The sequence below is a fragment of the Marmota flaviventris genome, chromosome 11, assembly GCF_047511675.1.
Source record: "Marmota flaviventris isolate mMarFla1 chromosome 11, mMarFla1.hap1, whole genome shotgun sequence".
In the NCBI taxonomy this organism is placed as follows: domain Eukaryota; kingdom Metazoa; phylum Chordata; class Mammalia; order Rodentia; family Sciuridae; genus Marmota; species Marmota flaviventris.
Genome location: NC_092508.1, coordinates 104,374,896 through 104,402,161, shown reverse-complemented (window position 1 = coordinate 104,402,161; position 27,266 = coordinate 104,374,896). Strand labels below are relative to the sequence as shown.

The 27,266-nt window shown below is 43.3% G+C and overlaps 2 protein-coding genes and 1 non-coding gene across 3 annotated transcripts in view; 2 read left to right on the top strand and 1 right to left on the bottom strand.

Annotated features, from left to right (window-relative positions):
- Positions 1-12,710, bottom strand: part of C11H2orf76 (chromosome 11 C2orf76 homolog) — a 51,715-nt gene extending 39,005 nt beyond the window's left edge. Inside the window, exon 1 of the mRNA XM_027936876.2 lies at positions 12,656-12,710. The gene's annotated coding sequence lies outside the window, so the exon portion shown is untranslated. The remainder of the gene's footprint in view (positions 1-12,655) is intronic.
- Positions 3,778-3,933, top strand: LOC114093974 (small nucleolar RNA SNORA29). Its single transcript, XR_003582961.1, has one exon. It is a non-coding gene; the product is annotated as a small nucleolar RNA SNORA29 (small nucleolar RNA).
- A 99-nt stretch (positions 12,711-12,809) lies between the features above and the next one.
- Positions 12,810-18,974, top strand: Dbi (diazepam binding inhibitor, acyl-CoA binding protein). The gene is made up of 4 exons (XM_027936787.2): positions 12,810-12,919; positions 14,063-14,180; positions 16,132-16,194; positions 18,680-18,974. Exons 1-4 carry the CDS (start codon positions 12,911-12,913, stop codon positions 18,751-18,753), a joined length of 264 nt encoding a protein of 87 aa, XP_027792588.1. The 5' UTR covers positions 12,810-12,910; the 3' UTR covers positions 18,754-18,974.
- The last annotated feature ends 8,292 nt before the right edge of the window (positions 18,975-27,266 follow it).

Here is a 27,266-nt window from a genome sequence, read left to right as displayed (position 1 = left end):
GGGCATTATGTCCGGCCAAGAGTATCCATCAGACTACATGAAATTGAAAGCTGACGGAGCAAAGTCAAGCTCCTCCATCCCTCCCCCTTGTCCTCTAGCCTGACATCTGCTTTAAGGAGAAAGATGATTAAGGATGGACCACACTTATCCTGGTCCCTAAGAGGAACTAAAGGCCTTATGCACTTATCCAAGTATGCTGTTGGGGGGGTGGGGGGGAGTGGGAGAGGACTCAAAACTTTCATAGTTCTGTGGACACGGGCACGTCCTGTGGTGACATCCTGGCCTCAGGGGAAGAGAACTCAGATTCAGCTAATGGGGTTTGAACAGGATTCACAATTGAGGAGTATATCAGTCAACTTCCCATTCCTCTAAAAAATACCTGAAGAAATCAAACTATAGAGAGAAAATGTTTATTTTAGCTCACAGCTTAGAGGTTTCATCTCATGATTTGTTGGCCCTATTGCTTTGAGTCTACAGTGAAACATCATGGTGGGAATACATGGTAGAACAAAATTGCTTGATTCATGGACAGGGAGCAAGAAAGAGGGAGGAAAAGACTGGGGTCCCATATTCCCCCTCAAAGCCATACCCCCAATAACCCAAAGCCCTCCCTCTAGGTCCCATCTCAGAGGTCCCACTGTTTCCCAACAGTGCCAAGTTAGGGACCAATTCTCTCACACATGGGCCTTTGGGAAACACTCAAGATTCAAACCCTAGCAGGGAGGGAAACATGTCCTAGTTAACAGGGTCATTTGTGCCAAGCAATATACTGCTGTCAATCCTCTCAATGTATAGCAGGAAGTGACCTGTTAAATATAGTTGCCCTTTTCGTGGTGGTGCAAACTACCCAGCCTCTGGTACTCTCTTATAGTAGAGGGTACAGACTAATCTAACATAATTGTTGTCCTTACAAGAAAACAACCATGTAAAGACAAACACACAGGGACCATCATGTGGAGCTGGAGACTGAAGTAATATACCCACAAACCAGAGAACAACTGGGGCTCACAGCAGCCTAGAACAGATTCCCCCTCAGTATCTTCACAAGAAAACAACTCTTCCGACACCTTGATTCTGGACTTGCGATCTCCAGAGCTGTGAGACACTGAATTTCTGTTGTTTTAAGCTGTCCTGTGTGTGCTACTTTGTTCTGGATGCCCTAGGAAACTAACACAAATGCCAAATTGGAAAGATTTAAGTGAAAGAGACTCTAAGGGGTGATGGAAGGGCTAAAGGAGGTATGAATGGCAGTTTTAATATTGTGTTTCTTTATTTAAATTAAAAATACCAGGTTCGGGGTGTAGCTCAGTAGCAGCACGCTTGTCTAGCAGGCATGAGGTCCTTGGTTCAGTCCCCAGTACCAAAATAAATAAATAAATGAAACTTTCATTTTTTTTAAAGTAACCTATTAAAATATGGGACTATCTTACAGTGAGGCCTCACTACCAGTCCCCCCTCCCCACAAAAAAAAAAAAAAATCAGGCAAATATCTTATTACATATCAATCCATGCTAAAAAAGAATAGTTCTTGACAAATCACAATGGTGTCAATGAAGAAAGGCCACAAACTCCTTAATCTCAATTATATGACTTTATGATAAGAACCACAGCAGATTATTTGACCTCTGGTTTTGTTAAGAGTTTGCTTCAAGGCTGCAGCTTCAATAAACTTCATCAATAATGGTAATAACAATGACAGTGACGCAGTGTGTAAGAGTGTGTGTGTGTGTGTGTGTGTGTAACATGGTGCTAAATGCTTCAGATGTATCACCATAAGCCTCACTTAACAATACAGCAAAGTTAGTTACTGAATGATACTAATTCAGTAATTCAGTAACTAAATACAAATCTTCCATACTTCCATCAAGAGCTACCCACTGTATTATACCAATAAAGTATCTGACACACTAAAGAACAACTGGTTTCACTGCAGCAATCAGAAAATATTATTATTGGGCTGGGGATGTGGCTCAAGCGGTAGCACGCTCGCCTGGCATGCGTGCGGCCTGGGTTCGATCCTCAGCACCACATACAAAGATGTTGTGTCCGCCGAAAACTAAAAAATAAATATTAAAATTCTCTAAAAAAAAAAAAAAAGCTTAAAAAATTTATTAAAAAAAAAAAAAGAAAAGAAAATATTATTAGGAAAGATAAATTCAAAACTTCCTTTTGGCAACACACATGCCAGAAAGGATGCCTTTTAAAATAAACTATTTCTACAGCTAATACTCAGAAGTGGATGTTTTATTAAATGCTAGTTAAAATTAGATTTGGCTTTACTGAAACTCATGTTTAATGAACAAACCAGTAAATACCTGACCACATGGATTTTTTTTAAGAAAATAAATCTGCTATTATATTTAGTAGATAATAATCTTCAACCTTTGCCACATCTTTCCAATGGCCAACCCAACGCTAATGTTCTCCCAAAGAAAACAGGGAAACAATGACTCTTTACTAGACTTAACAGCCACAACAAAAGTTACTAATTCAGGACCCAATATATTTCATGGAAATAACAAAAATAAATTATAAATGGTGCTGTCCTATATGTGGAAGATGTACTTTTCCCTATACTTCCTGCTAAGTACAACTGAAAACTGTGGGCATTATGTATAAAACAAACATAAGAAGACTCTGAAAGATGAGAAGAGGGCAGACAGGTTAGGGAACTCCAGACCCAAGGCCTGACATGGTGGTGAGTTTTCTGGGTTTTCCTGGGTCTCAGACTTGGAGTTAAGGAAATTAGCAACTGGAAACACCAACAGGCGTAGAAAAGAAGAGCCTCAACAAAAGCCTGTTCTTTCTAGCCAAAGGACCAGGAAGGGGCAGCCTAGCAAGTGAGAAAACTCTCAGATAGTAACTGCTCTACTCTAGCCAGGAAATCAAGAAAAACTGTGGTCCCACCACCACCCACACCAGCAAAGCCTGTGTGGGGAGCTTAGACCTCCACCCTTGCCAAGCTCCTAACGAGAGTAAAGCCAAATGACCCTGCCGGGGTGGTGCCAAAGAAGGCCAGAGGGAGCCGAGCCATAACAAGCCTGACTCCCACTCTTCCCTGTGTTGGTGAAGACCATCTGAGGAACACATACTTCTACCCTGACTCCCAGTAAGAAGAGCCTCTTTCCCTCAATGGGTGGGCACAGGTGAGGCCTACTGGAGAGGCAAGATGAGGCCACCCTCCCACACCTGGCTCAGTGTCCCTGGAAGACATGTCAGGATCAGTAGCAAGGCACTCCTATCCTCCCAGAAGCATCCACCTCTGCCAGAACTCCCACTGCCACCTCAGCTGTCAACAAGAAGCAAGCAGAGAACCCGAATTTCTGTCTCTGCCTGGTAATAACAAGTAAGCTAGCTGTCCCCTTCCTCTGCCAGAGTGTCAAAGAAAGTCACTAACACAAGAGATTTAAAATTGATCCAGAGTCTCAGAACCCAACAACAAATGTCTAGACTTCAAGTGACAAAAATCACTTGACACATTGAGAAGTGGAAATCACCTGAACAAAAATTCAATCAACTGAGGCCAACACCAAGAGATGTTAGGATAATGTGGTAAAGGTTTAAAGCAGCATAAAAATGCTTCAACACACAATTACATATAATCTGGAAATAAATGAAAAAGAGGTTTTATCAAAGAAATAGATATAAAGAACCAAACAGAAATTTTAAAACTAAAAATCGCAATAACCAAAATTTAAAAATTCCATGGGTAGGCTCACACCAGAATGGAAGGAACAAATTAAAGAATAAGTAAACAAGAAGATAAAGCAATAGGAATTACCCAATCTGAACAATGGAGAAAAAAGAAGACTTAAAAAATAAGCAAATAAGCAGAACCTGTGGCTATGCTTTTGGGATAGATTAAAGTTGCCATGATCTGAAGAGGATTTTTTAAATGTTCTCCTTCTATATGAAATAACTGAGCAGAGGGGGGGAAAAAAAGGGCAAAAAAACATCTCCTGTGGAACTGTAACACTCTTGTCATCAGAGTTCAAAAAGATGGGACAAAAGGGTGGACCTAAAAAGATAAGACTGAAAACATCCCAAATTTGTTTATAGACATAAACTTATAGACTTGAGAAGGGAACTGTAAACTGAACAAAATCAAAGAAATCTACACCAAAACACAATACAAACTTTTCATTACTAAAGGCAAAGGAAAAAAAATATTGGAAGAAGACTTAGAGCAAAAGAGCCTATTGAAAAAACAATTTAAATGACAGTAGGGTTTTCACCATAAATTATGGAGGCCAAAAGGAAGTGCACACACTTTGAATGCTGAGAGAAAAAAATCTGTCAACTCAAAATTCTTTGTCCAATAAAGACACTTTTCAGAAATAAAGGGGGAAATCAAAATATTCTCAGACAAAGGGAAACTAAAAGAATTCATCACCAGCACATCTCAACTAAAAGGATGGCTATAGAAAGTCTAAACAGAAAAGAAAGCAGTTAGAAAAGGCACCTTGAACCAACAGGATGGAAGGAAACTAAGCAAAACTGTGGGCAAATACATTCCTTTTCCTCCTGAGTTTTCTAAATTATAATTTAAAATGAATATTATATGCATGTATGCAAAGAGAAAAGTTACTACATTACCTGATAAGATTCAAAATGTATACAGAGGAAATATTTACAGCAATTATCAATTATGGAGGGGGCAGAGGGTGATAAAGGGAGGTAAACTTTCTCTACGTCACTCAAGCTGATAAAATGATGACACTAAGACTATGACTGCAAATAATATGCATTACCTAGAGCAACCACTAAAAAACTACACAAGATACACACAAAAACACCACAGATAAGTTTAAAAAAAAAAAAGGAACTCTAAAATATGCTCAAGTAACGGTCAGAAAAGTAAGAAAAAGAAATAAAATAGAACAGAAGCAACAAAAAATAAAATGGCAGGCCTTAATATGTCAATAGTTACATTAAATCTAAATAATCTAAATACACCAACTGAGAGAGAAGGTCAGAGTAGATTTAAAAACATGACTCAACTCTATGGTAGTAGCTCCAGTAATCAACACTGTGCAATATTGGTGGAGGAACAGGGGAAGAGATCAATGGAACAGAACAGAGAACCCAGAAAACACCACATAAGCATGCCTAACAGATTACTGACAAAAGTGCAAAAGCAATTCAACAGAGGAAAAATCACTTTTGCAACAAATGGTGCTGAAGCAATTGGACACCAAGGGGGAAAAAGAACCTTAAATCTAAATATTTCCTTTAAGATCAGGGTATGGCTATGTTGCCCAGGCTGGCCTTAAACTCCTGGGCTCAAGTGATCCTTCTGCCTCAGCCTCCCAAGTGACTGGGATTATAGCACATACCTCTGGGCCTGGCTTTTAACCTAAATCTTAAACTTTATACCAAGAATTAACTCAAAATATATTATGTTAAATATAAAATACAGACCTACAGAATGTTAATGAAAAATGGAAAATCTTCAGGATCTAGGATGAGGCAAAGAGTTCTAGACAACACTAAAGTACAATCCAGAAAAAGAAAAACTGGTGAACTGTACTTCATCAGAATTTAAAAATTTAGGCTCTGTGAAACAATGCTAGGAGGATAAAAAATAAATAAATAAATAAATAGAACCTGGAAGAAAATATTTGCAAATTACCTATACAACAAAGGACTGGTATCTAGAATACATGAAGAATTCTCAAAAATCAACTCTAAAAAATCAAATGAGAGTATGGGCAGAAGACATGAGAAAACATTTCCCAGGAGAAAACAGATAAATGGCAAACCCAAGACAGTGCTAGAGCAGTGTGAAGAAGAGGTAAGAAAACCTCTGAACTGACCAAAAATGCACAACACTGCGTTTCTGCATCCAGTGCCTGCAGCCCATCGCTGTCTCCACCATGCCCAGAGGAAAGGCTGGAGGAAATGCTAAAGGAGATAAAGCCAAGATGCAGACGAACCACAGAGAAGATCCTCAAGGTTGTCTGCTAAACCTGCTCCTCCAGAGCTCAAGCCAAGGCCCCTGCAAAGAAGGGAGAGAAAGTACCCAAAGGGCAAAAGGGAAGAGCTAACGCTGGCAATGATGGGAATAACCCTGCAGAAAATATAGATGCCCAACAGACCAGGCACAGAAAGCAGAAGGTACTGGAGATGCCCAGTGAAGTGTGTGCATTTTTGATAACTGTGGACTTCTGAGGACTGTAAAGTTTGAAATACTATTTTTTTAATCAAGCTTTATAAAAAGGAAGAGCTTTACTTTTTTTTTTTTTTAAGCTATGTTGCTAGTACACAGAACACTTCATTGTTATTTGGAGGAAAAGGAACAGACGGCACCGACAGAATGTCTCCAAACCTGGATTGCTGAGGAGGAAAACTGAGAAATTTCCTCATGGCTCAGAGGAAGAGGAATTCCCTGATGTTGGCACACATAGCCTTGGCACAAATGCCTCGTGGTGTGGAAACACTCAAATCATCTTTATGTCCTCCTCTCCTCTCTGCCAACTGCATAGACTTAACTTCCCTGAACCCGTAGATCTATTGAGACCTGACACCCACCAATTGGGTTTACAACCAGGACTTCCCAGTGACATCATTGAGATAATGTCCACTAAAGGAGCAGCAGTTCCTTTTCTAGATTGCAGATCTTCAGATTAATAATTCTGCCATTTTCATTTTATTTCCTGGAAGTCAGGATCAATTCAAAAGTAGTTAAACAACATGCTGAAGGTGAAACATCAACCCTCACTCTAAACTGTCCTTATTCAGAGGATCAAATGAAGACTTCATTGGGTTTTATAGTGGCTCTAATTTTGGTAGTCCATCCAAGATGGGAGCTTGAAAGTTGTTGTACACTGTTAACAATTATCTGCCCATGTCCTGCCTGAAATATCATGATTGTTTATGAAAAGTATTTTTAATAAAGCTGGATAGTTTGGCTTGGGAAAAAAAACAGTAATGACGCCATGTTTGCAAGGATGTGAAGATTCACTGTTGATTCACTGCTGGTGAGAATGTTAAAATAGTGCAACCACTCTGGAACAGTATGGCGATTTCTTACAAAACTGTACATGAAATCACCACCTATGACCCAGAAATTCACTCTGGACATCTATTCCAGAAAAGGGGAAATGTGCACTCACACAAAATCCTGTATATGTGATAGCAACAGCTTTATTCACAAAAGTCAAAGAGTAGAAACAATCCAGATATCCTTCTCAAGGAGGGAATGGTTAAATGGACTGATTCATCCAGGTGACGGACCTCTCTACAACAAAGAGGAACAAACCACTGATAACACCTGACAAGGTAGAGGAATATCCAGAGAACTACTGAGTGAAAAACCAAGCCCAAAAAGTTACACACTGCATGATTTCATTTAAATAATGTTCTTGAGGTCTAAGGAAGAAGAGAGGCAGGAAGGAAGTGGTAACAGCTTTAACAGGGCAATACAAGGGGTCCTTGTTGATGGAAGTGTTCTGTTATCTCCAAATATATCAATGCACTGTTAGGTCTTATACATGGTTTTGCAAGATGTTACTGTATTAGTCAGCCTCATATCACTACAACAAATACCTTACACAGCCTACTTATGAAGTAAAGAGATTTATTCTGGCTCATGATTCTAGATACAAGTACAAAATGGGGTAGCCCCATTGTTTTGGGGCTCTGGCAAGAGCAGAACATTATGACAGGAGGGCATGTTGGAGCTAGTGGTCACATCATATGACAGAAAGCAGGAAAAGTATATGAAGTTTCACAGTCCCCAATGACCTAAGTACCTGCCACTAGGATTGCATTCCCAATGCAGCCACCCTGGGGACCAAACTCTTACATTGAGTTTTAATGACCTTTGGGGGACATGATCATATTCAAACCATAGCAGTTATCATTGGGAGGAAGTAGGTAATGGATACAAGGGATCACTCAGTATTATTTCTTACAACTGCATTTGAATCTAGTTATCTCAAAAAAATTAGCTTTTGTTAAAATGGCATTATTTCAAAACAGTTTCTTTTTAATGGTATTTGCCACCAGGTTTTAAACATTTCTAATTTCCTTGATGGCAAGTGATAAAAGAGGTAGGAAAATTCATCTCCCTGATAGTGGTGGTGTACTCCTGCAATTCCAGCTACTTGGGAGGCTAAGGCAGGAGGACTCCAAGTTTACCGCCAGCCTGGGGGCAACTCGGAGAGATCCTATCTCAAAATAAAATTTAAAAGGGGAATCCAAGTCAGGGGTAGAGCACTTGCCTAGTATGTGATGTCCTGGGTTCAATCCCAAGTACTATCAAAAAAAGGGGGGGCCTAGAAAATTCATCTCTAATAGCTTAACTTGGAAGCAGTTACCAAGTGCTTGTCATATGCAACTAGGAAACAGGCAAAGATGCAGAAAACAATGTAGAATATATGTTTGTAGTGAGGTTGACCAAGAACTATACTATTAAACTCAAAACATTTTACATCATGTTCCATTATGTCTGCCCTGTAATCATAACTATTTCTAATCAAGAATACAGGAAGGGCCTGACCAGTGGATGACAAACTGTGGATAAGCAATTCTATAGGGAGTTTTCTTTCCTTCCTTACCCCCAGCCAGCCTAGGAAACTTCCCTACCAGAATCTCCCACTAGAGTTTTCTCCCTATCTCTCCTCAATCATCCTACCACCCACCCCCGTTGCCTGGGTAGAAGGGAGGGAAAAATGACACACGGGGCACGCCACCCACACACCCACATTCATTCTCATCTCATGCCCCTTGCTGCAATTCCTCTAAAGAAGAGGGTATAAATGGCAAAGAGGGCACTGCCCAGCCTCTTCTTGCCCCATCACTTTCAGCCCTGACCTCCCTCAGCCGTCACACAACCCTCCACTCCATCCATCTCTCCCCTCTGTAGTCCCAGAAGCATTTCCTGAAGCCTCCTCCCATCTTTGCTGAAGCCCTGCCACAGGAATCACATTCCAAGAATAGGAAAACACATACAGAATGAACATAATTCATCAATTATGAATGCATTTCCTTCCAGTGAATCTCTCTAGTAACTTCTAAATAATCCAATTACTTTTAGAAATTAGAGGTTTAGTTTATACCAAGACACCTAATATTAAACTATTATTCACCCATGGGGCAAGAACCACTTGCACCTGTTAATATATCTTACCTATCAAGCTGAAAGCCAGCAAGTGAAGTCTATGGGCGGTCAAAATGGTATCCCACAGATGCAAAAGCAAGGTACAACAATGACAATAGCCTCTCTATGGCTGGCTAGGTTAATTTGGCTGTCAAGTTGGCTGGGCAGGTTGCCCATCTTCCTTTAACCCTCCAGGCACTCTGCTTCCAAAGCTGGACTGCTACAAAGAGATCATGGGACCTTGCAACAGAGTTCATCTGCTTTATTCAATCCCACAGTTTCACATTTGTTTCTAACAAATTTAGTTGGTTTCCAAGTTCATAGCTAATCAGAAGGGACAAATCTTCAGAGAGAGAAAAGCACTTCATTCATCCAACAATCATGTTGAGTACCTAAGCACCAGGCACTTGAAGATAAGGCAGTGGCCAATACACAGTGACCCCTATCTTCCCTAGTTTATGTAGGGGAGAAAACTTAGAAGTAGAAAATTAAAATAATTATAAATAAAATAATCACAACATGTGTTAGTTGCTCATAGAGACATAAACAGAGTTGAGGATCTTATACTCTCCCCATCTATCCCACACTAGAGCCTGAATCCAGTACCAATGAGCTACATTTCCAGCCCTTTTTATTTTTTATTTTGAGACAGGCTCTCATTAAACTGTTGAGACTGGCCTCAAATTTTCAATCCTCCTGCCTTATAGCCTCCTGGGTAGCTGTGGAGATCTTGCAACTTCTCAGGATTATGAAGAGTAATGATCCTTTCAAGGCCTATAGAAATGCAGAATTAAAAACTCACACAATCCATTGACCTCAAATATACCCTAAAATTTATATTTAAAAATGAAATCCAATGTGTATGTAAGGGAGAAACCAGGGCTCAGCCCTACACCTGCTGCCAGGGCTGTTAGATATCCAACACAAGTATCTGAACCCCCAGGACACAGGATGCATGCCTTATTTTAGGTAACTTAGCCAATCCATCTAGCTTGTTTTTACTATTTATGAACTGAAAACAGAAGCCATCAGACTTCTTGAGCCTCATGAATGGAATAATATGCATGGTTGAGTTTTATAAACAGCACAGTTCGAATGCTGCTGTTGTTGCTAATGTTGCTAAAAGGTTGATAAACATCCTGCTTAACACCCACCCAGACTCCAAAAAATGAAATCCCAGGTGGCAGCTTGAATGCCATCCCTATTTCCTAGAATATAAGAACCAACTAAAGGGCTTAAGGTGGAATTTCCCTAGACAGAAGTAACAAAAATAATCACTGAGAAGTGAGGAAAGGAAGCAGAAAGTATGCAAAAAGAACACCTCCAGTTACTTTGAAATTTGGCCTACGATGCACGCTGCAATAAGCAAAAGCACTCTTCCTTTTCCTAGTCAAGGTCACTTAACATCCTCCTCCCTGGGATCTACAACCCTTACTCATTTCATACTTCATTTACTTTAAATAACTTTTGTAGAATTAACAGGGAAGCTCAAAACCACAACGTGGAAAAAAATAATTCTTTTGGAAGGGTGAAATGCATTCCAAACAAGCAACAACAATCAACCCTACTCGAACTGGAGACTGTATATTTAACGTCAACACTCTCACTAGCCTTGCTTTGACTGGAGTCAAATGTAGATCAATCACACCACTGATCTTGGAAAAATGATAAGAAAAACGAACTATCCAAGATTATCTAATATTTTCAATCTGCCACAGTATTCACCTAGGCCTCAATAGGGAAAAGAAGTTTTGAAGAATCACTGTGAACGAAGCCTGCATTTCTTACAGTTGGAATAAAATTTTCCCAAATTCAACCCCAAGGTTCTTGTTAATTTAGTTTTGCTTTCTAAAACAATATTATTCATAGACTAACAGCTCTGGGTTTGTTCCCTACAATTAAAGTTCCACTTCTTCCCATTTATAAAGCCTGACCTACATTAAGTTATGAAGTGACATCTAAAAGCTTCTACCTGGCCTTCCTTTCTGAACACATACAGCTGTAAATGGGGGGGGGGGGGGGTGGTAAAAAAGGTAGAGATCTGTAGCCCTCTTGTCACACATCAGGAATTGCAGAGAAATAATAATAATTATTATTATTACTATTGGTACTGGGAATTGAAACCCGAGACACTTAACCTCTGAGTCATGTCCCCATCCCTTTTTGAGACAGGGTTTCACTAAGTTTCACAGGGTCTCACCAAGTAAGTTGCTGAGGATGGTCTCAAACTTGTAATCCTCCTATCCTGCCTCAGCCTCTCCAGTCACTGGGATGACAGGCATAGACCCTGTGCCCAGTCATTTCTTTTTCTTATATGCAGTGCTAGAAGCAATGAGGGGGGAGGCACCACCTTAATCCCTGGTATCTGATCAGGTTCCTCCGCCTCAGCCACCTGCCAGGTGATGCCTCTGGTGGCTCTGACCTGCCTTTGACAGAGAATTCTAAACCTATTCTCAGAATGATCTCTTTATTAATGATCTCCAAGGCATTTTCCATCATTTCCCTTCCTTCACCAACTCCCTTTTAACCACTGCCTGAAAATTCTTCCCTTAGCCTCCAAAGCATCAACCCTCAAACTACTCTATCCACCAGTGCCTCTCCTCTGTTCCCACTAAGATCAGCCTCTGTACCCACCTTGCAAAGATGGATCCCTGTCTCATTCATCATCTCTGCTCAAAACCCTCTGATTACTTGTCATCTCCATCAGGATGAAAGTCCAATGTAGAATGGCCAACCTCTGCATCATCTAGCTGGTCTGCCACCTCCCCAGCCTCATGCCTTTCTACTCTCCTCCTTTATATCCTGCCCACATTTTGTTTTGCACTTGTTCTCTGCCAGAACGTTCCCTCCCCTCCTGTGGGACTTGCTCAAATATCAATTTCCCTACACCCTGCCTCCAACTTAAAATGTCCAACTCTATGTCCCTAAAAACTCTATATATAATTTATTGCATTACTAACCCACTGTAAGTTCCATGATTCCAGGGATTCATCTGTTTTGCACAGTGATGTTTCCACCAGGTCTAGTACAGTGCAAGTTAGCTGACAAAGGTTCGACAAAAATCCGGGATGAAAAGTCACTTAATAAAGGTTTGCTGAGCACCTGTTCCTGTCCAAGTCCACTAAGACAAACCACTGTCCCTGCCTTTAACGCCCCAGATGAAGCATGGCACCACAAACGTGTTTAAAATCAGGATTTCAAACTAACAGGTCAAAGAACGTGCCAAAGTTCAGAGGAAGAGTCCTGGGCTTAGCCTTTCTGGGACCAGTCCAGTTTGCTACCATCACACAGTTCACCAGGGGCCATTTCCGGAGGATCAGCCCTGGGAGCAGCGGGTCCCACTTGCAATCCCCAGGCCTGAGAAGTTACTTATTCGGATTGGCAACTTCCGGCCTCTTGGCGCCGGGCATGATTTTAAAACCCTTAAGGCGTCTGCCCTCGGGCCTCAGCCTCCTCCCCCTTAGACCCGTATGCAGCCCCCAACATCTGTTGGGAGCGCAACCCGGCTGCGGACCTATAACCCCGCACACCCACTGCTTCGGCGTTCCCCACCTGCTCCCGACGTCCCCTGCGGCTTGCCCTGCGCGTGCGCAATCTGCCTTTCGTGAGCTTGGGCGGAGCTGGCGGGGAGATGAACCTAAACACGCCCCCGACGTAGAAGCCGCTTCTGATTGGCTGTTGATGCTCGCCCGAGCGAGACTGGGACTCCCCGGGCTGTGCATTTAAAGGCGCTGGCCAGTCCGCTGTTAGCTGTCGCTTCCTGCTCTTGCCGCTTCCACTCCGAGGAATCCTTGTAACCCCGCCAGCATGTCTCAGGTACAGCGCGTGCCCTGCCAAACTGCGAAGGTGGAGCGGGGCGGGAGGCCAGAGTGGGGATCTCGTCTGGCTGGCAGAACTCCGCGGAGTCCTTCCCACGGATGCCCTGCTATTGCTCCTGGACCCATCCATGCCCAGCCCTAATTCTTTGCACCGAGCCTTGTAAGCGGAACTTTCCGTTTGTGGATTTCTAAAACAGCTACCCACTCCGCAACTGCTGGAAAGTTGCCCATGGAGTGGACTTCGTGGCGAAGCAGGCTAGAGTGGGAGGCTAGGGTCCTCAATAGAAAGATGGGGTGATTGACGGGACGGTGATTGCATGTACTGAAAGAGCAAGGAGACTGAGCCCCACACTTGGAAGGATCTGGCGGGACTTGGCGGTGGGGGAGCGAAGTCACGGCCAGGTGGGAAGGCAAAGAGACCGTAGCTGGGTAGTGGAGGTCAGGAGAAGTAAGAGCTAAGTCTGGCGTGCGGGGAGAGGAGAGTGGCTGATCAGGTAGAAGTGACCTAGAGGCCTTTCCCTGCCCTCTAATGTTAGACCCTTGTCCAGCACCGAGCTATGTGGGGCGATCTCTGGCTCCTCCCACCTGCCTCTCCCCACTCCGGGCACTGGGACAGAGGTCAGCGCTGAACTCCCAGGCCCCATGGGAAAAGGGGCCAGCGGACTCCTGCTGGAGAACACTGTATTTGTGTCCTGTTCCTTTATCAGATGTTTCGAGCACAGTGTGCCACCCCTCTCCTTAGGTTAGGGCTTCACTGGGACCTCAGCCATTCCCTAGTCTGGCCCAGTGGTGGCCAGGCAGTTGGCCGTGCTACTTTTCCGCAGTGTCCACCCACTGTAGGCCAAGTCTTGTCCTGCTTCTCTCACCACTGTATTTCCAACACCTGATGTTTCTGTTGTAGGAGCACCAGAAAGTAGTTGTAGGTTGAATAAGTGAACTAATGCACCTCCCCTCTTTATTTTACTGAATCCGTAGTGGGGAAGGGAGACACTCTTGAGGGGTGCTGCTTTTCCTGTCCTGCATGGCACTAGGAATGCTGCCTTTCCATCCTCTCATCCTGTCCCTGGGCTCCATTCAGGCCACTTTCTGCCCTATCCCACTTGGAATCCACTCTCATTCCTCTCCCCTCCCTCCCACTTAGGCTGAGTTTGACAAAGCTGCTGAGGAGGTTAAGCACCTCAAGACCCAGCCAGCAGATGATGAGATGCTGTTCATCTACAGCCACTACAAACAAGCAACTGTGGGTGACATAAATACAGGTATGCTGAACTGCTCATCAAAGCAGGGGCTTGCCAGTGGCTGGGAGTCCTTAATTGGAAGTCTGTGGGAACTTCACTTTCAAACTACCAGAGGCTCTATTCTTCAGGCATGGCATGGTCACAGTTCTTGGGGTTTAAGCTAGGGAATTTCCCCAAAGACCATATTCCTGGATCGTCAGTGACTCAGGTAGCAGAATTCCAATCCTGGTTTTAGAAGGGCTTATCTAATTATCACCAGAAGTTTCCATCTACTGGGGAGGAAATAAAACCCCAGGAAAAGAGCTCTGTTCCAGGCTTTCAGCTCAGAATTAGCTTTGTTGAGCAGTATTGCTTCCACCCTGCGTGGACAGTCCTCCCACCAAGCCTTATGGAGAAGCAGAGAAGCACCTGGTGTCTTGGGACAGTCAGGAATGTTTTTGTGAACTACAGTCTGTACCTTCCTGATGATTTCTGTTCCCTATCCAAAAATCTTGTTGCAGATTTTGAAGCTATCATCTACAATGTTATCTTTCCTGACTTGGGCAGTTTTTAGACAAACTAAGTTCCTGAATTAAAACTGTACAGTGAGGTGAGAGCTTAATGCATTCCATGCAGGGACTCAAAAGTCAGTGGTCATGTCAGCATCAAAGGAGTGACCCTCGAGCCTTCAAGAGGAGGGGAACCATAGCCCCAGTTCCTCAGGAGCTAGGGTGGAGGGTGGAGCTGGTAGGCTGGCAGCTGGCCAGCTGCAGCAATGCCCAGAACTAAGGATCTTGGGCAATGCCAAATGAGACTCTATGGTTCACATCAAGGGCTTAGTTAAGGAAGGTCTTGTAGCAAAGATGAGTTTTACAGTAGGTGTATAAATTATCTCTTCCCAAATAGGGAAAAGAGAGTGGAGTGGGTGTGGCCAGAGGGGCTGAGATGCTTTTCTGTCACATAGTGTTTTCACAGAGCATGGCCTCTGTTTGAGCTAAAGGGACTTGCTCTCATATAAACGTAGGTAGATGGACATGGAGTCTATCACTGCCTGATTGGAGATATTGGCTCTCTCTAGAGCTGTACTTTTCATACAGTAGCCACTAGCCACTGATGACTATTTACATTAGAACTGAAAATAGTTAAATAGTATCTAAAGTTCAGGTGCTAGCTACATGAGCTCTTTTTCTGGGAAACTTAGTTGCCACAAGTGGCAAATGATCCTGAATTGGATATTGCAAATATACATGCCCACAGTGGATAGAGGGCCCCCAGTGGATAGAGGGCTCAGTGAGTGCTGCTTGGGATTCTGGTGATTACTATTGACTGGGTATAGTCTTCTTAGGTCCCCCGAGGAATGCTGCCTTGAAAGCACTCAGGAGCACTTGCTATTTTCTTCAACACAGTGTTCCAGGTTATGGACACTGCAGTCATTCCTCTTAGCAGTGAAATAGATCATTGGGGAGGAAAGGGAATGTTTCCCAACTACAGATGATTACCCATCTGGAAATAGTCTAACAACTTGCTAGAACAATGGGACCAGGATATGAACAGACAGTTCACATGCAAGAATACCCAGAAGACTGATAACAATGATGCGTTAGGGAGAGAAATTGGGTGACGGAAAGCAGAAGTAGGAGGAACTTTGACACTGCTAACCTTTGTAGCTTTGAATTCTGAGCCATGTGCATAGATCTTTAATTTTTTAAGTGATTTTTTTTTAAAAGGATAGAATTTGAAGGTAACTTGCAATTCAGAAACTCTCCTGTAATGAGAACAGTTTCCCTTCTGTTTTCTCTAGATTCTTAAGTTTGGATTTCTGTATACCTGGATCTGTTAAGGCAGAAGCCACTGTGCAAGACTCATTAAATTCCATGAGAGAACCTAGAAGGAATCAGTTTAATAAAAGATGACTTTCATGGAAAGAAAGTTGATGAAGTTCAATGTTAGAACTTGAGCAAATCTAATAATGTATTCCCTTGCCTTCTTTAAGAACGGCCCGGAATATTGGACTTCAAAGGCAAGGCCAAGTGGGATGCCTGGAATCAGCTGAAAGGTAACTATTTCAAATCAGTTTCCCTCTTTTGTGAAGCCCAGTAATGAAAGACTCTTCATTGTAGAGTACACACGGGCAGGAAGGAAACAAAGTAAAGGAGGCACACACTTCAGATAGAGCCCTAATATCCAGAGTATACAAAGAACTCAAAAAATTAGACAATAAGATAACAAACAACCCAATCAACAAATGGGCCAAGGACCTGAACAGACACTTCTCAGAGGAGGACATACAGTCAATCAACAAGTACATGAAAAAATGCTCACCATCTCTAGCAGTCAGAGAAATGCAAATCAAAACCACCCTAAGATACCATCTCACTCCAGTAAGATTGGCAGCCATTATGAAGTCAAACAACAACAAGTGCTGGCGAGGATGTGGGGAAAAGGGTACACTTGTACATTGCTGGTGGGACTGCAAATTGGTGCAGCCAATTTGGAAAGCAGTATGGAGATTTCTTGGAAAGCTGGGAATGGAGCCACCATTTGACCCAGCTATTCCCCTTCTTGGTCTATTCCCTAAAGACCTAAAAAGAGCATGCTACAGGGACACTGCTACATCGATGTTCATAGCAGCACAGTTCACAATAGCAAGACTGTGGAACCAACCTAGATGCCCTTCAATAGACGAATGGATAAAAAAAATGTGGCATTTATACACAATGGAGTATTACTCTGCATTAAAAAATGACAAAATCATAGAATTTGCAGGGAAATGGATGGCATTAGAGCAGATTATGCTAAGTGAAGCTAGCCAATCCCTGAAAAACAAATGCCAAATGTCTTCTTTGATATAAGGAGAGTAACTAAGAACAGAGTAGGGACGAAGAGCATGAGAAGAAGATTAACATTTAACAGGGATGAGAGGTGGGAGGGAAAGGGAGAGAGAAGGGAAATTGCTTGGAAATGGAAGGAGACCCTCAGGGTTATACAGTGGAGGGGGTAGAGAGAGAGGAGGGGAGGGGAGGGGAGAGGTGGGGAGGGGGGATGGTGGAGGATGGGAAAGGCAGCGGAGCACAACAGACACTAGTATGGCAATATGTAAATCAATGGATGTGTAACTGATGTGATTCTGCAATCTGTGTATGGGGTGAAGGTGGGAGTTCATAACCCACTTGAATCAAAGTGTGGAATATGATATGTCAAGAAATTTGTAATGTTTTGAACAACCAACAATAAAAATTTAAAAAATAAATAAATAAATAAAATAAATTTAAAACAAAAAAACAAAGTAAAGGAGGCACATGCTGGAAATCAGCCTGACCTGAGCCCAAGTGGGGAAAACTAGGCCACCTACTTTCTCTCCAGATATTCTTCATGCCTTTTCTAAAAGTGCCATCTCTGCAAAAGGGTATCATCTGGAGGGGAAGGGCTAGGGGTCTAGGCCAGTGAGAATGGGCTGGGAGGTAATGTCTTTGGATACGTTTGGAATAAGGGTGGATTCCACACCCCCCTCTCCACAGGAAGGCCAAGCAGTGACCCCTTAGCTGGAATGGCCCTCCCCAGTTCCCTTCCAGCCAGAAAGGCACATGAAAAAAGGGATGAGGTAATGCCTGGCCAGCCACTGGTAGGCTCAGTGAATGAAACTATTATTCGCTGAGCCCCAACAGCCGAAAAGTATCCAAGTTTCTATTGAATCATGTGTCCCCGTGGCAGCAAGACCCAAAGTTGGCATCAAAGCTCCTGGCAGCTTTTGTGTCCTCACTAGCTAGTTGCTGAATAAGCCTGCTGTCTTCCTGCAAATGAGAAGTCCATGAATTCAGAAAAGACCACAATACAATAAATATACTCCTAGGATTTGCAAGCGGGGTTGGGGGGGGGGGGGCGATGCCGGTCTAATTGTTCATTTTCATCAGGCACTTCAGAATAAGTCCCAGAGGGCCTCTCTTTTTACCAGAGAATCCCAGGGAACTGGGTGTGACTGTCTTAGAAGATATATTCAGTGACTTTTATGCTGCAGCAGGGAAAAGAAAGCTTTGCCTCATTCCCCTCCAAGAATCAGCTGCCTTTGCTCAGACTCTCAAACCTCTTCTAGCTTCTCTCTGGTAAGAAGAGTGTGGCTAGCTTTGCTCTTTTGCTGCCAGCTTAGTAGCTCTAGGAGATAAGAGCCCAACACAGAAATATTTGATTGAATAAAGCCAAGCATGAAATCATCAGGACAAGTAAAGTCACCATGGTGACAGTTGCTTGCTTGACTTGGAAGGCTAAGTCTCACCCTGTCATGGGAGACCCATGGGGGACAAGCATTGGATCTGCCCCTCCATGCATGATGAGTTCAGTGTGTTACAGAGTATAACTCAGGGCCACAATTATCAGGTGTTTTTAAGTCTAATTATCAGCAGATTTCTGAGATGTGGGTAACCCCCCTCCACATGGAGGAGAAACTCAGCCCTGGAAAATTCAACTGGAGCTGATGAGGGCCTTAAAACCTGCTGCTTTTCTACCACACTGCCTCCCTGACAAATAATCCTGTTGATTCCTTCTAGGAACTTCCAAGGAAAGTGCCATGAAAGCTTACGTCGACAAAGTAGAAGAGCTAAAGAAGAAATATGGGATGTAAGAGACTGGATTTGGTTGCCAGCCACACATTGAACCTAAAATGATATAATGCCTTTTTTTCTTCTAATACCATGAATGATGTGAAGAGTGAAAATAATCAGTTAACCCAGTTTATCAAGGTGTCCCAGCATGTGGCTCTAACAAATTAGGGGCAGAATTGATGACTGACCCTCCCTGAATAGTTTTTATCTGAGATTATTAAAAGTATGTTTGTTACTTGAAGCCTTCGGTAATCTGGATTCTTGAAATGATTCACCCTGTTCCCATCTCTCAACCTCACCTCCTTTTTCTAAAGACGTTCTCTGGCAGTACTTCCACCTGCCTTCCTCTGTATCCTGGTGGTCTCACATGTTCCCAGGCCCCTGGTGGACTCAGCCTTGGTGGCAAGGAAAAGGGTTATAGAAGTGGCTTCTTCTGTACTGAGGAAGATTGGGTGGGCTAGCTGAGACTTCCGTTTGCAGATACTTCCAGCCATCTGTCAGGGACATGGCTGGCCTCAGGTTTGGAGGGGAGTAGGGTTGAAAAGTTTTGAAGTTTTGTCCAAGGGCCAACCAGTCCATGGATCCAAATAAACAAAGAGAGTGGGGAGCCCCTATCAGGAAGAGGGTGCATATCTGGCATGAGGCTTCCCCAGGTAAAGTTCCTAAGGAAGCTTGGCCACCAGCTGGAGTGGGAGTGAGTTTGATCAGTGAGCCAAAGAATTCCTCAGCAGGGAGATGGGGGAGCAGGACTCCAGGAGGCTGCAGACAAGAAATGCTGGAGTTTGGAGGACTTTAGTTATTGGAAAGGAAGGAGGAAGAGAAAGAGTGGACAAGATCAAAATTGCCAGATGTTTCTCTTCCATCAATTCTGCAGTCCCACAGGAGTCATGGTTTTCTTGTTTTGCAGGTGAAGATACTGAAGCTAAAAAGAATTCAGGAGATACTGAGGCCAGATAGCTCTCAGGCTTCTTCCATCCATAGACTAGGCTCTGATCTTAGACAGTAGTTCAGCCTCACCCTCAGAAGAACAGTGGGCCTGAGAATAACTTGCCCACCATCCTGCTACTGGTAAAGGAACTAAGAACCAACTTTCAAATGCAGATCACCTTGGTTCACAGCCTGAACCTCCAGAAAGGAAGGAACACAGGGGACAGCTACTTGGGGTGGCTGAGTTTGGCACACCCTCTGTAAAATAGGACTAGGGAGAGAAGGGGCTTGCAAGTATGGAATTTGATCCTAGGCCATGGGGAGTGCCCAGGAGCAGTTATGATAAAAGGTGATCTGAGTAAATCAATAGCCGTTAAGAATTAGCACCCCCAGTTCTGGCCCGGCCACTGAGGTGCAGATGGGAAGTTGCTCCAAGAAAGCATATGGGCCAAAGTCCAAAACCCACCTATGCATCCAAAGCAGGGAACTTACTGAATGGCAGCGACATTTGCACCTGCCTCCACACTCCAGTGAGACTGCTAATGCAACCAAACTCAGGCAAGTCCATGAGATCCTAGGGAAGCAATGGGGAGCCACAGCCACCAAATAACATGAACCATGTTTGGATCATTTCCTTGGCTCAGTTATTGTCTCAAGAATAAATCAAAAGAACCCAGTGTAGTGGCACACATCTGCAGTTCCAACTACTTGGGAGGCTAAGGAGAGAGGATCACTTGAGACCAAGTTCAAGATCAGACCAGGCAATAGGAGATGGCAAAACCTCATCTCAAAAAATAAATAAGTAAAAAAAAAAAAAACTGAGGGAAATCTCACCAGCTGGGAATGTGCTCAACATGCACAAGGCTCCAGGTCTTATTTCCAGGCCAAAAAAAAAAAAAAAGTTAAAGGAGAAACAGCCTTAAATGGAGTGTAGGCTGTTGTTCCTGTCCAGCCAGATCTGGCTCCAGGCTCAGTCCAGGCACAGCTGTCCAGAGTGGTGAGGGTTTGGTGAGTTAGTATGAGAAGCTTCTGGCATGGAGTGTGCACCCAAAGCGTGGCACTTGATAAGGAATCTTGTTCCCATCAGCTTTCAAACCATCTCTAATCCCTGGAAACCTCCCTTGCAATAATTGCATGTATCGAGGACTTAGTCTGTGAGCAAGCATCACTCCACTGATAAAGATGGCGGGGATCAGAAGCACCTGCCTCTTTCTGGCTTGTGCAAGGCAGCTAAGCCAGCAGGCTAGCTCCCAGGCACAAAGTCTGCATGTCAGCACTGACCAGTATCAAAGAAGGGTCTAAGGAAGCCCTCACAAAGATGCCGCAGTTTGGCTCTGTGCAGTTACCCTGTGCTGAGACCATATTTTGACTACTTATTGTTCCCTTTCTTGGGATGGAAATGAAAAGTCTTGGACCCGAGACCCTTTAGAGCCACAGCTGCTGTGGCCTCTGGTTAGTGACCATCATTTACTGAGAACCTGCTAGGGCCGGGATCTGACTCCACTTCTTCACTTCAGTTCTTGCATTTAACCCCTCAGTCCTCTGATAGGGGGATTAAGCCTCATAGTCATTTGTTAATTTTTAGTAATATATTCCAAGATGTTGCATGGATGCCTGAAACCACAGATACTACCAAAATCCATATATATATATATATATATATATATATATATATATATATATATATATTTTTTTTTTTTTTTTTTTAATCTGTGACATGCTGTGTAGTCAGTCGGCTTTGTGTCGCTGTCACCAAAATACCTGACAAGAACAACATAAAGGAGGAAAAAGATTTGGGCTCATGGTTTCAGAGGTCTTAGTCCGTGGCTGGCTGACATGGAAGAGCATGGCAAAAGCAAGCTGCTCAGTTCATGGCAACCAGGAAATAGAATCAGAAATATAGTCCAGGCCACACCCCCAGTGACCTACTTCCTCCAGCTAAGCCCTACTTCCCTAAAGTTACCATCCAGCAATCCATTCAAATTATTAATCCATCAAATGGATTAATCCAGTGATGAGGTTATAATTCTCCCAATCCAGTGACTTCACCTCTGAACATTCCTGCATTAACACATGAGCTTTTGTGGGGGGCGGGGGGCACCTCATATCCAAACTATAACATACATATCTCTGCTGGTTTATAAATTAGGCACAGTGAGATATTAACAATAACTGATAAAAATAGAACAATTATAGTGATTTAAGTTATAAACTATTATTTAAGACTTATGACTTGTTTATTATTGAATTTTTCACTCAATATTTGTGGACCATGGTTGACCTCAGGCAACTGACACCACAGAAAGCAAAACCACAGATAATGGGGATTGCCGTGCCCATTATTCAGATGAAAAACTAAGGCTGAGATGATATAAATAGATCCATAACCACGGCTCTTTGATGGGAATGTCCCACATGTCCCTTTTATGTCCCTTCCCATGACCACTCAGCTCTGCAGCTTTGCTGTGTGTCTGATAACAAGAGTAGCATAAGGTGTTCTTGTGAAATCCTGCCCTTGGCTGTGGGACCCATTCCTGAGGAGTGTCTTACAAAACCAGATCACATCTTCAAGCTGGAGTGAGGCCCAGGTGAGCTGTACTTTTAAGAACCTCAGGTGATTCTGGGACTTAAGTCAAGTTAGTGAAGTGCCCCCCCTGCTCACCAGCAAGCCGTCGTACTGGTTTCTCAGAAAGTAAAATCAACGTGGTGTTCTGGGAGTGAGTCAGCTCCAGCCTCTGGGGCTGTTCTGCTTCTGTGGCTACCACAGGCGTCATCCAGAGAGTGCCCCTGGGGAGCTAGTGAGATAGCAGTTGGGGGTTCGGCCATTTTCACTTTCATTGTGACAATCCTCTGTGGCACCTCCATGACATGTCTTACCTCAAATCTGAATTCTTGACAGACTTATGAATCCTACTTCATTCTCAGGTGCTGGATCCTTGTTTTCTTGGAGACTCATTTCCGTCATCTGGAAAATGGGCACAATCTGTACCCCATAGGGCTGACAAAGCAGAAAAAGTGCTTAACACAATGCCTGCCAGCAGCAACCTGAGGTCTTCCTAGCACGCATGCTCACCTCTTTCCCTCCCCACCATCTGGACGAGTCCTGGCCTGGCGCCTCACAGTGCTGCACCTTGCCTCGACAGTGCTCCAGGAATTGATGAGTAAGCCAGGCGGACAAGCGTGGGTCATCCAAGGATGTCCTCCACGCCAAAGTAGTTCCAAGATCCAGAAGAACCAGTTATCTCAAAGGAACATGGAAGAGTCACTGGATTGTAAGTTAGAGGATGTTGGCTCGGCCACTGTCCAAGTTAAATAGACACAGGGAAGCTATGTCACCTCTGTGAGCCTCAGTTTCTTTATCAATAAAACAGGACTGAACAGAAGATATATGTCCCAGGAAAGCCAGAGGAGTGAAAGAGAAGGACTTTGGGGTGGCTAGCCTGACCACAGCCAGGCTGGGAAGTTGTGAGGGGGCGGCATAAGCAGCCAGATGATTAAAGCTTCTCAAAATTAAATTATAGGCACTTGGGGTGGAGGATGAACCAAGAGAGGTCACCAGCGGGGGCGGGCTTTCACAGAGTTGCGCCTTTAAGTCTAAGTTGGGTTAAGATCCTCTTGCCCAGTGGGCAGCACCACGGTAGAGAAGGTCACAATGTTTCTTCCCTTGCTTATTTCTGTGATCCCTGGACCCCAGGGTGTGATGTACCCTTGCCCTGAAAGAGTGTCACACAAACCACTGTGACAGCAGTGCCCTAGGTGGGCCTCTCTGCTCTGCTCCAAGCAGATACTCCTCTGCCTCGCAAGTCCTTGCCTTGGAACAGCCTGATACTTGGGAGACCAGGAGTCAGTCTGCAGCTTTTTCTTATGTTTTGTGATTTTCAATAAGTAGCCTTGTTAAGTAAGGAATGCTCACGAGTCTAGACTGAAAATACTCTCCTTTTTCTGAGGCTAATAAAGATAGCACCATAAAGTGTTTCCAGGGAAATTGCTGAACATCAAAGACAGAAAAGGACTCTGTACTTAAGGGGGGGGGGTGTGTGAAGCAGCCTAATGGGGTCGTTGTGAGGTCCCCCGAATACCCTGCTGTGGTGGATGTAATTGTGTACCCCCCTCCCCCGCTGGAAAAAATCATGTCCAAGTCCTAATTCCTGTGCTTATAAATATGACCTTACTTGGAAATATAGTGGTCCCCCCTAAACCATGGTGGATATGTTCTAAGACCCCCAGTAGATGGTGCCAAACCCCACAGATACTATGTTTTTTCCTATACATACATATTTGTGATAAACTCACTGATAAATTAGGCATAGAAAGAGATTAATAATAAAGTAGAACAAATGTAACAGTGTACTTTAATAAAAGTTACATGAATGAATTTCTCAAGGCACTTTTTATTAGTGCATTATAATTGTACACAATAATGAGATTCATTATTCATTGTACCATATTCATATGTGCACATAATATAATTTGATCAATCTTATTCCCCAGTACCTTCCATTTCCCTCCCTTCCTCCATCTCTCAAAGTCCCCCCCCCTTTTTTCTGTACTGGCGGTTGGACTCAAGAATCTCAATGCACTTTTAAAGGAAGAACTTTACAGATTCTTTTTGTTTTGTTTTGTTTTATTGTTTTTGTTTTTGTTCTTGTGGTGAAGAGCAGTGCTGGGAATTGAACCTAGGGGCTTGCTAGGCAAATGCTCTACCACTGAGCTATATCCCCAGTCCTTCTTAGATTTTATTTCAAAACAGGCTCTCACTAAGTTGCCCAGGCTGGCTTTAAACTTGCAGTCCTTCTGCCTCAGCCTCCCAAGAAGCTAAGATTGCAGGCATGCACCATCATACCCAGCCTCCCTTTTCTGAAGGGAGCTGGGCATGGTAGTGCCTGCCTGTAATCCCAGCAACACAGGAGGCTAAGGCAGGAATATCTCAAGTTCAAGGCCAGCTTCAACAATTTAGCAAGAGCCTCAGCAATTTAGTGAGACAGGTCTCAAAATAAAAAATAAAAAAGGCTGGAGATGTAGTTCAGTGGTAAAGTGCCCCTGAGTTTAGTCCCAAGTACAAAAACAAAATGAAGGAGCTAGAACCAAGGTTGCTACCAGTGCGGCCACACTGAGAAGTCACCCACCAGTACAGGCCATCAGCATTCAGTAGGAGATTTGCCATAAGAAATTGTGGGAGGAGATTGCAGGGGCTGATTATACTGTCCTTTAACACACTTTTGCCCAAGGTGGCCCTGAAGGATGCGGCCATAACAGTTTATCAGGCAGTATTTGGGGGTGGGCATTGCAGATAGACTTGAGATTAAATCACAGCAAAAGAACTTCTGTTCTTTGTGTGTCTTGAACAAGTTTTTTATTTTCTGTGTCTATAAAACAGGGATAATTCGTAAGTTGCAGGATTGAAGGAGGATATTTAAGTGCCTGATACACAACAGGAACATCAATACGTGATAGTGACTAATCATCAGCAAGAGTTTGAATGAATAAAGAATGAATCAATGTTCTCAAGATTTTGCGAATTGAGACATTCTTGTTGAAGACGCTCAGACTTCATAATGGGAGAGACTATATGTCTTCCATTCTTATGTTTTCTTGGACTAGCACCCCTTTCTTGAGGGGTAATCCCTTACTTCCACCTTGCCATCCCTATTCCTTGTACCAGAATGCTATCAGATCCCTAGTGTATTAGTATTTTCCTGAGAGTCTTAGCATGAAAGTCCCAGGGAAGACTGATAACTTGGGTTACCTGAGCATCTCCGTACCAGTCCCATGCTAGAGGCATGAAGCGCCTTGACTGGCCATGCCTAGGTAACAAGTCCACCCAACTTCTGGACCCTCCACTTGTAGGGATGCTATATGCCAGAACTGTTTGTGCCATTTTTTCCAAGCTGCATAGGAGAAGCTCTCTCCCATAGCAAAAACAAAAACAAAAAAATGATGCCAATATTCAAAAAGAAGTGAAGCAGTTGATGGATTGAAAGAAACACAAAGCTTCACAACATTATCTGGGTTCTGGATCCAGCTGTGCAAGAACATTCCATCCTGGAATGTTCATAAATGCTAGCCAATACATTCCTTTTTCACACTGACATAAAACAGCTTCTTGTTACTTTCAACAGAAAGAGTATAAAATCGTATCCTTAACCCTTTCTCCTGAGTTTACCAGCCTGGTGAACGTATTAGTCAGTATTTGGCTATCATAATGCTCTGTAACAAATAATCCTCCAAACTCAAGGCCTCACTTAAAAGTCTGCAGATCAGTCACAACCCTGATAGACTTTCCTGAGATCAGCTGAGTTCAACTCCAGGCTGAGGTCTGGGTTCAGGTCTGCTCCATGTATATCTTCATTTTGAACCAGCAACTAACGGGGGAATGTTCTTCTGCTGAAAGACTAAAGAAAGTCCAAGAGGCAAACCAAGCTCTTTAATCTTGTCAAAGACAGCTTTGGTCATATCTGCTCTCATTTCATTGATCTAAACAAGTCTCGGGCTGGAAATGTAGCTCAGTGGTTGAGCACTGCCTAGCATGTATGAGGCCATGAACTACAAAAAGCATCACTACAAAAACCAAAACAAGACAAAATGAGTCTGTGGCCAAATCTCAAGTCAACAGGGCAGGGATATTTACCCTACCTACACCAGGAGTAGGCATTACAGAGTTTCATGAAGAAGGATATGGGGAGCTCAGTTGGTAGAGTGCTTGCCTTTGTGTGCACAAAGCCCTGGGTTCAATCCCCAGCACCACCAAAAAAAAAAAGGTCTTAATATGAAGAAGGACATGGATAGTAATTCTAAAGAAAAACTGGAGAACAATAATGTAGAAAACAGAATAGGTGTCAGAGCTGGGAAGTCCTAAGTTACAATCATAGCTCCATCAGTAATGTACTTGATCAAGGGACATACATACTCCTTGGTCTGTGAAGCTCCAACCAAACCCCTCATTTCAGAAAGAACACAAGTGGAGAGATGAAGAGGAAAAAAGGAATGAACAGATAATATCACAGGAGCTCCAGGAGATATCTTTTTTTTTTTTGAGGGAGAGAATTTTTTAATATTTATCTTTTAGTTTTCGGTGGACACAACATCTTTGTTTGCATGTGGTGCTGAGGATCGAACCCGGGTCGCATGCATGCCAGGTGAGCGCGCTACCGCTTGAGCCACATCCCCAGCCCCAGGAGATATCTTAAGGATTCTGAAGAACTGAGTTATCCTTGGGTTGCTCACCTGATTTCTCTCTGTAAAAGAATAGAGCCTTGTGTGTTGAAACCACTTTTTTCCAGGGCACCATTACACACAGCTAAATACAATTCCTAGTGATAGCAGTACAGTGATTAGTCAGGACTGTGTCCATACAAGGTAAGTGTGACAAAATCCTCGTGTATAGGACCTGGAATTATTAACAGAAACTACTGAATGTGCACATATCTGAGAATCTCCAAAATCTGATGCTCCAGGAATAGGAAAAGGGGGGAAAAAGGAACAAGAGACAAATATAAGGGATTCTTTTTGAGTAAGAAAGATATCTTAAATTCGGGTTATGAGTGAGTACATATTTTGTTATATTAGTCTCTGTCCTTCTGGTTTTTAGTTTTGGTTTGGTTTGGTT

Coding starts and splice junctions, on each gene's coding strand:
- Dbi (XM_027936787.2), top strand. Junction 14,181..16,131: donor TGTGGGTGACATAAATACAG/GTATGCTGAACT, acceptor GCCTTCTTTAAG/AACGGCCCGGAATATTGGAC. Junction 16,195..18,679: donor TGCCTGGAATCAGCTGAAAG/GTAACTATTTCA, acceptor GATTCCTTCTAG/GAACTTCCAAGGAAAGTGCC.